The sequence below is a fragment of the Ochlerotatus camptorhynchus genome, unplaced genomic scaffold (genome assembly GCF_037179485.1).
Source record: "Ochlerotatus camptorhynchus isolate MF236.1 unplaced genomic scaffold, CSIRO-AGI_Acam_v1.1 ptg000328l, whole genome shotgun sequence".
In the NCBI taxonomy this organism is placed as follows: Eukaryota; Metazoa; Arthropoda; class Insecta; order Diptera; family Culicidae; genus Ochlerotatus; species Ochlerotatus camptorhynchus.
The window spans coordinates 5,947,057-5,959,212 of NW_027040816.1; the positions used below are offsets into that span (position 1 = coordinate 5,947,057).

General features: G+C 43.6%; 1 protein-coding gene across 1 annotated transcript; it reads left to right on the top strand.

The window, feature by feature from the left end:
- The first annotated feature begins 7,806 nt into the window (after positions 1-7,806).
- On the top strand, positions 7,807-12,052 carry LOC135708218 (uncharacterized). Its single transcript, XM_065230222.1, has 4 exons — positions 7,807-8,029; positions 8,089-8,826; positions 8,884-9,971; positions 10,028-12,052. Exons 1-4 carry the CDS (start codon positions 7,979-7,981, stop codon positions 11,979-11,981), a joined length of 3,831 nt encoding a protein of 1,276 aa, XP_065086294.1. The 5' UTR covers positions 7,807-7,978; the 3' UTR covers positions 11,982-12,052.
- The last annotated feature ends 104 nt before the right edge of the window (positions 12,053-12,156 follow it).

The following is a 12,156-nucleotide window of genomic DNA, read 5'->3' on the forward strand; positions in this document are numbered from 1 at the left end:
TGGTCCCCGGTTGAGTTGATGGGTTGATTGGTAGGGTCTAGGTGTGGGAGCTGCCTCCCTGGCGTCGGTAGCATTGGAGCTCAGTACCGAAAACAAATCTCGCGTCACTTTTAAATAGGTCCTATCTACATTGATCGATTCTCTTCATCGACACTCTCTTTCGTAAATAACTCGGCTTCACAAATGTTTCCTGCCGTCTTCGTCGAATTAGAAGCTAGATTGTTGCTTCTTCCATCAAAAATATCCGGCCGTGGCGATTCAAAGTTGATCAAGGTTGATCAAAATAATTTATACCTCTGCTTCCAGTTTGATTACATGTGCATTTTGTGTGGTCGTTGGTTCTGAATGTGGACAAACAGGCAGATGAATTCTATTCCTACTCTTTACTGTAATAAGCTTGGTGGCCCTGAAAAGAGCCGTTTTCTTGCCAAAGTTGGTGATGATTTAACCTTCGAAACCAAACAGAGTGCGTCTCTGTCACTTCAAAACGTAGATGACATCCATGGCCGCTTACGCTTGGCGTGTTTAGTGTAGGTGACAGCATCACGGATCTCATTTTTCAGGAACACCTTCAGCACACCTCGTAAATCAGACCGGAGATACGCCAGACACCGCCACGGCGAGCCAGACGACGGATGGTGGTTATCTCGAAGAATTTGAGTTTGGTTCTGAATATGGCGATGAGTGTGTAAAATATTACGCAATTCCATCCTCCCTATTCGCGCGCGCCCGAGGATCGGAGGCGAATGCCACTTCGACTTGTTTCGTCTACTTACTACTCTCTGACGACTGTGCTGGGGAAGCAGCATATGCACGTAGGTAATTGGTGGATTTGTTAGTTAATTCAACGCTTTTGGACAATGCTGGACATTTACCAGTTTTTCAATAGTTTCTTGTTAAAAATCAACATTCGGAAGCATTGTTATCGATGCGTAGCCATATTTCTGATCGATTGGTGATAAAATTATTGAAATTGGACCAGGGGCAGCTGAGTTATTAACGTTCAAAATCTTTCTTAATTTGTTACATGTTCTATTTTTGGTTTTCACAAAGTGTACCCCCATATAGAAATCAAAGACGTAGTCCTACGTAAAAAAAAACATAAATTAAATACGTGCCAGGTTTGAAAAGAATATTTTCGAACCTGGAAGTGTGTATGTAATACCAATTTCCATATTTGTAACGGTGATGCATACATGCGGGGCTTACTGTAAGTGAAAGTAACCTCGGAATGGGCGTGACTCTCCAGACATTCTGAAATGGGTTGCTGGATCTGCAATTGGTGTCGAAAAATTGTCTCTTCTAGAAAAGATTGACAGTTTCTTATGGGATTTTTCGATGGAGTGAAAGGATAGTATGAAGTCCGCCATGTTTCACGCACAGTCTGACGTTTGCTTATGGATTTTACCATAGGAGTAAAGAGCTACAGTGTTGCCGTCAACACCAATAGAGCTATCATTTTCTAACTCCCGGACTAAAGCTGTCTACAATGACCATAATAAAATGCGACATTGTAGAGAAAGTTCTTCCATAATAACACTGCCGGCCAGTGGGGTTATAAGGAATACACACACACACATTTGTAAATACCCTAATAAACAAATACCATAAACGAACGATAACCCAAATAATCTAACTTTTTCCATAAATGTTTTGGATGATAACCCGAACACGTCGTTAAGCAAAATAACCATACGATTTTTATTAGAGTAGGGTTTTTGATCTAATTTACGTCCTACTATCGGCTCGAGGCAATGTGCTGAAATTCGGCAATTTTTACTCTCGCCTAATTTTTCAAAATGGCGTATTCGATATTTATCAATAAATCATAGCACGAAAACGACTCATCTAATCGAAATGTAGCAAACTGAATTTCGTTTTCAGAAAAAAATAATAATAAGGGAGAACAGCCCATAATGCACCCCTGGGGTAAAATGCCCACTTTTAGAAAAACAGCGATAACTTTTCCTCAGATGCATTTTCAGGGTAACGGTTTGTGATTGTTTTCAACTGGAGGTTTCACAAATAATTCTTGATCATAAAATCATGTATTGACCTGCTGATTCCTTAAAAAAATTACATTTTGTGCAAAACAGGACACAGTTGTTAAAATCATCGACTGTAAATTAAGCTTTTAACATCATATATCACAAAAAACAAAAATATCAAATTTACGTTTCGTATATTTTTTAGATATTTTACTTGATGAATCACAGTTTAACATTCTATTGAGATTTTGAGACCTTATTTCTGATGTAACATAAAGAAATAATCATTTGAAATACCGCATCCCTTTGTATTATCTACTTGCAGGGGTTATGGTTTGTTTACCATGGGGTGCATTTTACCCCAATGTTGTGGTGCATTTTGGCCATTGTTGTCGTGCGTCTTGTCCCAATGTTGTGGTGCATATTGCATCATGAATCAGGCGTTTTGCCCCGCTATCATTTTGGAAGCAATTTAGAAAATACCTTGAAAGTCATGGAAAATCATCCTTTTGTAGTTCTAAATCACTCGATCTTTGTAGAAAACATGGTAATGAACCAAACGCCATTACTTTCTTCTTGATTTTAGCTTCCATTCGCCAGCCATTGACGATTTTGCTTAAAGGGTGCGTTTTGCACCATCCTACCCTACAAGCTTCATCGACTTTCTCTTTCGTTAATAACTCGTCCACTGAGTGGTAATAGTAAAATTTACGTTTATTTGTAGGTTTTTTAAGTTTCAACATTTCGTTTTACATTTCAATTGGTTAGCCTTTGGCTCTTCAACTTTGTTCTAGTAAATAGGTTTTTCTAATGTGATGATTGCGTTTAGCGCTAATTAACACGATACCCTTTTAAGGACTTGTTTCCGTTTGAATTTAAAAAAAATTGATAACCTACCTACTTGAGCACAGAAACCTACCTAACTACTTGAACTAGGTTCTGGTGGTTTGATCGCAGACAGGTGACTCTGAACCTTTCCAGTGTGGACGTCTTTCGCTCCTCGAGTGTTCGGCCAGCAGGTGGTGAATCTCAGAATTACGAGTTCGTGGTGGACTGTTAAGGATCATTCTGAGGATCTTGTTTTGGATCCTCTTCTTCTTCTTCTTCTTCTTCTTCTTCTTTTCCTTTATTTAACGTCGGTCTCTGTTCCGCAATCTGGTGCCAATCACCGACGGACATCGATTGCAACCGAATGTGCAGGAAGGCAGCTTCCACACCTGCGTAGGATATTGCACCCATTCACAACACACATTGGCCGGCCAACGGCTTTACTTCCGTGACCAGAGATTTTTATGCCTCAGAAAAATCCCACCGACCTTGGCTGGGATTGAACCCAGACCCATTGGGGTGTTAGAAAGCAGTCACGCTTACCACTACACCACCGGTGCCGGCTGTTTTGGATCCTCTGATGCTTCAGGTGGTGGAACTTAGCACAACTCTCCCAGATTGGCATACCATACTCAATAGCTGGCAGAATGATCTGTTTGGGGACAGCAAACTTGTTTTAATCTGAGGGTAGAGCGACCTGATCAAGATGTTACACTTGGTGGATGTCTTGTCCACATGGGCTCGGAATAGCAATTTGCTATAGAGGGTGAAACCAAGGTACACAGATAAAAATTCTGGATTTTAATAGTGATGTAAACATTCATTCACGTAAACTTGTATTTCATTTCACGCAACCGAGCAACTTGTAAGCAATGTTGTTTACAAAGATGGGTTTTTGTATACAATATTTGCTACATTGCATGAAATGTCTCAGAACTTTACATAACATATAATGTAAACCTATATGATATATGACGCTCCATTTATGTGCATCATATTGAATAGAAATTTACACTACTTTTTCGAACTGTGTAGACTACTTCACTCGACCATTCAATGGGAGTGCTATCAAGATGGACTTTGACGTTAGGAGGTGGAACAAGCCGGGGTGAATTCGAGTGTGGAAATAGATTGGTTTGTGTTTTAGCTGCATTGATACAAATTTTCCAGCTATTGAAATAGTCGGACAGAGCATCCAGGCCTCATTGTAGTTTACTCGTCAGAAGACGGATCACTCGACCCTTATAGATGTCGGAGGTGTCATCTGCGAACATAGACAGGATACCACCACCCGGCAGGGGAGGAACGTTTAACGTGAAAATGTTGAATAGGATAGGCCCAAGCAGGCTACCCTGAGGGGACCCCTGCATCAACGTCGAACGTATCAGAGGGGACATTGTTCAAGTTGACCTGGAATGATCTACCCGACAAGTAGTTTTTGATGATCTTCACGAGGTAGATCGGAAACTTGTATCGATGCAGCTTGTACACTAGGCCATCATGCCAGACATTGTCGAAAGCCTTCTCGACGTCCAACAATGCCATGGCAGATGTATTGGAAAAGGGCTTGTTCCGCTTGATGATGCTAGTAACCCATGCGAGTTGGTGGGCTTTCCTAAACCAGAATTGCTCTTTGAGAAAAATGTTATCATCATTTGAAAACACCAGCAGACGGCTGAGTATCAACTTTTCGAATAGCTTCGATATGGAGGACAAGAGGCTGATGGGGCGATAGCTTTTGGCACTGGTAGGATCTTTGCCAGGCTTGCGTATTGGAATCACTGGCTAACTTCAAGCATGCAGGGAAGTAGCCAAGCTCCAAACATTTATTGAAGATAACGGTAAGATGGTTGAATAAGTCAATACTCAAGTTTTTCAACTCGAGGTTGACTACATCATCCATACCCGCGGCCTTCATGTTTTTAGTGCGTCCAATAGCTGCTATCATCTCATCATCCAATATTCTACTATCATCATGCACTACTTCGGGGGTGTCAGCGACTCTAGACATTGCCTCCAGTACGGCAGGCTCATGGGGGCTCACCATGGTTTGGCTAAGATGATGTGAAATCACAAAATGTTGGTCAAGAGCATTGGCCTTTTCAACTGCGGTTATGATTAGGGATGGGTCCGAGTTCTGGTCAACAGAGGAAAGTGAAAGAATCTGGGAGAGAGCGAATCTTGTTGGCAAAATCGTTATTACTGAGATCCACCATCCTGACCTGGATAATTTTGGTTAGCCTATTGACATTGGTCTTCAAGTGGGGCAGTCCAGATGAGCGCCTCATCGACCCGAGCAAGCTGCTTGGTCCTCCCATCTGGCCAACGCCTGCTAAAATCATCCAATCACTTCAAAAACTCGCAGGAAAATCCTATGACAGTTCAAAGCGTATTGGCTCACTACTTGACTAGCCTATTGGTCCCAAGCAAATCGATTAACGTATCCCATTCTAGTCAAAATTCTAGTACTACACAATGTTTGTTTTGATTCGCTATGAAAGTTTGACAGATAAAATGAGGGGTTCATGGAAACTATGTTTCGAGGGGTGCATCGATTAGCTTGGGACCTAAGATAGTACCAGAGCTGAGCCAAAAAGTTGAGCACGTTTCTTCAGGACCTTCTAGTCTTAGAGTTACCTCTATGGTATTGGCATGTATTGAAGTCTCAACTGACGTATTACAAAAGCATTACTGATTTATTGATGCATTGACGTATTAGTGGCGTATTTGCCTGAAATAAGGTATTTTTGTGCATTTAAATATAATTGAAATTGTATGCTGCATTTTAATGCATTTCATGTGTATTAATGTAATATGTGCATTTCACGATGCATTGGTAACTTTTCGAGTATTAATAGATTTTTAAGTATTTTTTTTAAGAAAATGTATTTTCGATTCAGCACACCAAATAATGATTTGCCCCTCGCTTGAGCCCAAGCCACTCCAGCTCGGATTTCACCGCAGCCGCTTCGAATGACGGTAATCCACGCAAAACCACCTACAGTGGCTTTCTCGATGGCAGATCATGCGTAAAGAAGTCCACGTTGTTGTTCTTCAGGGAACATCCTATTTGTTTGTACTCCTCCAGATTGGAGCACATGATTTTGGTACCGATGCTGCAAAGCTTGAAGCGAGGCAGCAGCTTGTGTTTTGCCAGTTCGGCACCCAGCTTGGCAACATCCTTCACCGGCGTGAAAAGCGGGGAAATCCGCTCTCTTCTAGCAATGGGAACGGCGTCACCATCGCCATTTTCTTCCGGGAGTACTGCATACGGGTTAGCTTGCAGAACTCGTTTTCCGGCGTGATCCTGCGACGCGCTGGGCTTGATTGGCATCTTCTTTGAAGGGCCCGGTGCTGTCTCATTGGCACGTTTATGCACCATTTGTTTCGTGTTTGCAAGTTCAAGTAAACTTGCCAGAAGGGGTGAAGGTGGTGACACTTCCACGGCGCAACGCAATAGCACAAAACAAGACAAAATCGAAACGAGAACTCGAGCGAAAATACGGACTGAACAGCTCAACAGTCGAGCAAAGAATGAAATGTCCACTCGCAGGGATGCCAGATGATTTTTTCAAATGTCTGTATGAGTGGCAAAACATATGTCTGTATTTGTTTGTACACTAGAAAATATCGCCGTATTGCTGATTACGTATTTCCCACATGTATTTTATCTATAAAACTGCTCGCCACACACTCAATTGAATAAATCTCGGAATAAATAAGCATTTTTGAAATTAAAAAGTGCGTTTTTGTGTTTTATTTTTTCAAATTTTATTTTTAGCAGTATAGGGGAAATTGGCCTAAATGCTCCTTATTTGGGCCCGTACATAAATTCAGCAATCGACTAAATTTTCAATAGCGTCCAAAAATATTCATTAGTACCGTCCCAATGATGCGTTCATCTAGATAGAATTGATAAATAGCAGATTTTTTGCGATGGGCCCAATCTTAGATCCATAGGCCAACATTAGAGCCATTTCCCCAACGAAGTCAAAATTTAAAAAGCATTATGCTGTTTTAAATTACGAGATGTGCTAGAAAAGATAAGACTATTAAACGTCAAAAAGGTCAGGTCCGTAATCAGTCAAACAAAATCTGCCAGGTGCTTAGAAACGTACCATAATCATAACAAGATGCCCACACTCGAAAATAATTTTGTATATTTTATGTTAAGTTTCAGGAACCAATTGATCATTTTAGATGGTCAAGTTTTGAACCCACCACAGCATGCTTTTGGCGCTACAGTATATGGACGATCAAATGTAAAATACTATTTTAGCCACAGCACAGTTCTGTCAAAACCTCAGCATTTTCATCATTATCATTAAATCATTAAATCTGTATTAAGTTTCAAATATCTGTATAATGTCTGTTCTGTATTGGGTCTCTACCTAGGAGCACGCAATAACCTTTAACTCCAACGCAGGCAACGGCTGTAATTAAATTAATTCCATTAACTATTGCTTTTTTTTTTTTTTAAATCTTTATTTTAGAGATTTTTAGCCTGAGGCTAGTTCATCTCTTATTAACTATTGCTTTAATTAAATTAATTACACAATGTAGAACATTAACTACTTTTTAACTCCATTAATTACATTTTCAATACTTTAAATTACAATAATTAAGGATAGATAATTTTAATTACTGTCAGTACTACTTCAAAACGCATTAATTACTTTAAGTACTTTTGATTGCATTTTAACTTCAACGCGCCGGTTCTTTGTATTGCGTGCCCCTCGGTCTGTACGAGACTTCACAAATCTGTATAAATACAGACATATCCATATATCTGGCACCGCTGTTGTCACCCCCTTTCTGACAGCGGTACCACAGTTGATCACCATACTCAACACAGACGCATTTGTGGGAAAATGCTCTTGGGGAAAATGGAAAACACGCATAAGATCTCCCACCAACACACTCATCGACAACAAACAGCTGATGAAACTGTCAAACCATTGCAGCCCTTTTTGCGATACATCGTCCTCGCCCTTCCGAAAGGTAAACAAAGTGTACTTTTTCCACTTTTTACACTGAAAATAAGTGAAATTTGTGCAAAAATTGAAAAGTTCGTGTAAAAAACAATGATTACCCACATTCGCACCATGAAAGCTATCCGGATCGGTTGAAAATTACGCTTAAAACTTGAACTTTCAAGCGAAATGGACATTTTCCAGAATCACTGCTCGGAGAGCCTTGGCTTCGATTCGATGGTACGGCAATTGTTAATTATCTTTCGATTTATTTAAAATCTGACCCGATTTATCCTCAGCTGGCTGCAAACCCTCTCAATTCACCGCTGCAGAGCACCGAATCACCAACCCATTTAAATTTCAACTCTTCACCGTACTTTGTCACAATTCCGTCGAGTACAGTGGTAAACGGCAGCAGCAGCATCATCACTCTGCCCTCAATCAGCTGCACCTCAACCGGAGTGACCTCATCCGGACCGAACGATGTCCTTCTGCCGAGCATATTTGTCAAGGTGCCGATGCAAATCAACCAGCAGTATCAGCAGCAAAGCCAGTCCCGGAATAATTCGGAGGAAATTAAATGCGAGGACAAATCCGAACCGATCAAGCGGGAATTGGGAGATTTGCGTGCGCTGGAGAAGGGAACCGCCATGGTTCAGTTGCCAAGCATTTCCGAGAGCTACCTGGAAGAGGACCGTCAGGAGCGGCGGGAGGAAGAGCTGAGAGTGCACTGCTGCGAATTTTGTCCGTTTGTTACGCTGGTGGAGCAAAGCCTGAGAGATCACGTGCGTACCAAGCATCCGAACAGGGAACGGGAAGCCGTCGAGTTTCTGAACTGCCCGGCGTGTGAGAATAAGTTTCGGCAGAGAAATTTGCTGGAACTGCATCTGGGGAGTGATCACATGATGGTGCAGTCGGAGGTAACACTGTTCATGGACCGCAGGTTTCCGCGGGTGCAGGAACCCAGAGAATCGACGGGATGTGAAGATTCTATTCAAGATGCTAATGTGGCTCCGGTGTCCGAGTCGCAACCAACGGTAAGAGTTATGAGTCTTAGGGTAAGCATTTTGATTGAGTTTTCGTTTGTTTGAAAGGTTGCTCCAGAGCAGAACCGAAGACGAATTTACATCAAGAATGTACAGCTTCTCAAGAAACCCGATGTCATCGAGCAGGAAAATGTTCATCAAGCTCAACAGCAGCATCAGCAGCAGCAAACAGCACAGCATCAACTCCAACAGCAAAATGGGAAGATCTATATTCGTAATGTTTCCTTGCTGCAGAATGCAAACTACGTACAGAATGTGGACAACGTTTTTCAGAACCCTTCCGGGTTGCACGAGAGCAAATACAGTTTTGTGGTTCCTGCGCCGAGCCCCAACAGTCAATCGCCCCCCATCAGCATAGGAGAGTCTGCGGTGAATGGAACTCCCCAGCCCAGCAAGATATTTATCCGCAATGTGGACATTCTAAGGAATCCTATGATTCCAATTACGCCACCAACGATTACTTCCACATGCGAAATGAGTCGTGCAAGTAGCAGCGAAAGTATGTACACAACTCCACCGCCGACGATGGTCAGTCCTGCCACCTCGGTGTCCAGTATCGGTACGCCATCGTCGATGGGATTCTCCGGACTCAATATGGTAATTCTTCCGACGCCAACCTGCAGTAGCAACTCTTCGACTCCGCCGACTATTTCCACACCTCCGTCGTTGACGGTTGCCAATTTCGGATCGGTTCAGTCACAGCATCCGGCCACGAGAAAGAGTAAGATATTCATCAAGAACATCAGCGTTCTCAAGCAACCGACAATCCACCTAAAGTCCGTTGATGAGCTTAATTTGATGACCATCGATCAGCTACAGTTGCAGAATTTGCTACCGCCAACGAACAGCTCCCAAAGCATGGAGGGTAGTGATCTGAGTGGAAACGGCGGACAGCAATCGATGGAGGAGGAGGAGGAGGACAATTTCGGTAACATACTGGACGAGGTGCCATCCGATCTGGATGATTTTCATGTCGAGGGTAATCAGTATCAGGAGATGCAGGGATGCGACTCGGCTTGTGGTAGCGTTACGGAGCAGGGACCTTACCAACAGGAGTTCAATAACGATTTTATCATAATCGAACCGGGTAATTCTTCGGAAAACGTCACGTACGAGGAAGCCCCAGATCATTTGCGGTGAGTTGATTTGACAGGTTTTTCTTCAAATATGATTTAAACAATTCTTCCCACAGGATCCCACCACATACAAATGAACTGATGAACCATCAGCAGTTGCCACAACCGCCGCCAAATCCCCCCGAATCGCAGCAGTACCATCATACGGACGAAGACATTCTTTTCGTTTGTGCTGAAGAGATTATCAACCTTGATCCTCCGGTTCCACAAGAGTCAGCATCGTCCGAACCTCCATCAATCCAGCCATCCCCTCCGCCAGAACCGCCCCCGCCACAACCACCGCAAGCTTATCAGCCACCACAATTGCAGCAAGGTCGCATCTACGTTTCGGACAATTTGATGGAACCCAATGCACCTACTCCTCTGCCACCGCCTCCCCTGGCGCTTCCAGTGCATGACTCAACGAACTCTCCACTCAATCAAATAGAGCAAATCAAAATCATCTTACCTACTAGTCATCCCACCGAATACCAGCTGGCTCAAACGTCGTCGGCGATGGACAAGGAACGCGCCCGCAGCAGAGGTCGCCCGAAGGGAGCCAGGCAAACCGGTATTACCAAGCTCAAGAAACTCTACACCAACCTCACCCCAATGGAGGAAGGCTACAAGTGCGACCAAGGCGACTGTGGTGCTCGCTTCCGGCAACCGGACACGCTAACCTATCACAAAAAATGCCACCTCCCATCCTCTGACGGTACGACTACGGAAGGCAATCGGTGCCCGGAGTGCGGCTCGCAGGAATTTCGCAATTGGAACACGCTTCACACGCATCTCTGGCGGGAACACTCGATTGACATGGAGCTCTATTCCTGCCACCTGTGCAATTTCAAAACCCCTGTCCTCTGTAGACTGAACAACACCCACATGAAGATACACTCGGACGAGAAGAACTTCATCTGTGCCATCTGCAATAAAGCCTTCAAGAATAACAAACAACTGAGGAACCACCGGCGATCGCATCGGGACCTTCACCAGATTCAACTGCCGAAGGAAAGTCAACCGCAGGAGACGGAGGTTCGAAGTGTCCGGCATCAGTCCATTCTACCAGTAAAGTGCGTGAAATGTGGATTGGTGTTCCCGAACCAAAAGTTCCTTAAGACGCACGTCGAATGTAGACACGTCCCGGATGGCTCTTTGGTTGAGGGTCGCATGAAATGTTCGATATGTGGAATGGTCTTTAAAACCAGATATCTACTGCAGTCGCACGTGGCCAAGCATTCCGACGAGAAGAGATTCAAATGCTCCAGCTGTGATTTCTCCTGTAACGATCACAACTCCATGCGGAGGCATAAAATGAGGCACAACTCGGAAGCGCACATGTATCGGTGTTCCTACTGTGATTACACCAGTATTCAGAGCACAACCTATCGGAAACATCTGGAACGTATGCACGCCGATGTGGCTCCCAATCTGCTGTACAAATGTTCGGACTGTGCTTTCGTGTCCATCAGCGAGGTGAAATATCAACTTCATCGGGCTAAGCATAAACTGGGTATTGCAAATCCCATCCAAGAGGAACCGGATCCCAGCAGGGCGACGACTGAATCAGCCGAGCAGGCGACTGAAGAAGATCCGGAACGTCTCTGCGAAAGCGTCAACTCCGATGTGGTCATTGTGGAGAAGGACTCTTCGGAACCTCCGGTGGATGCATTTTCGTTGATTCCGCCAACCGTCAACGAGCAGCACGATCAACAATTTCCACTCATACGGCCGGCTGGGTTTGCCCACAACCTTTCCAAAGTGGATAATTTCTATGTCTATGGGAACGCTGGCCCCGTGGATAATAGTGGTCATCATTATCAACAACCGCCAGCGGTTGCGCCATTACAACCGACTGTGGGACAGCAGGATGATGTACAAATGATTGAGACAGATGTGGGTAATGCAGCCGGGGCTATCGTCACTACTGGGGGATCAAATGGGCATCAGCAGCATGGGTATGATTCGCTGATTAATAGCATTGCAACGATGGTACCGTTGACATACGGGGAAAGCGCTCTTGGTAGTTAAACTAGTTTTGACGGGATTTATGTAAGGATTAAACCTTGTTTTTTTTCTAAATGTGATATTAGAGGTAAGATGTAGGCAGCACTATGCCATACATTTTAATAATATGAACAGATAGACGTGATAAATTGGTTCTAAAACATCCGACGGCCCTTAATTGTCTGTACAGAACCCGTTC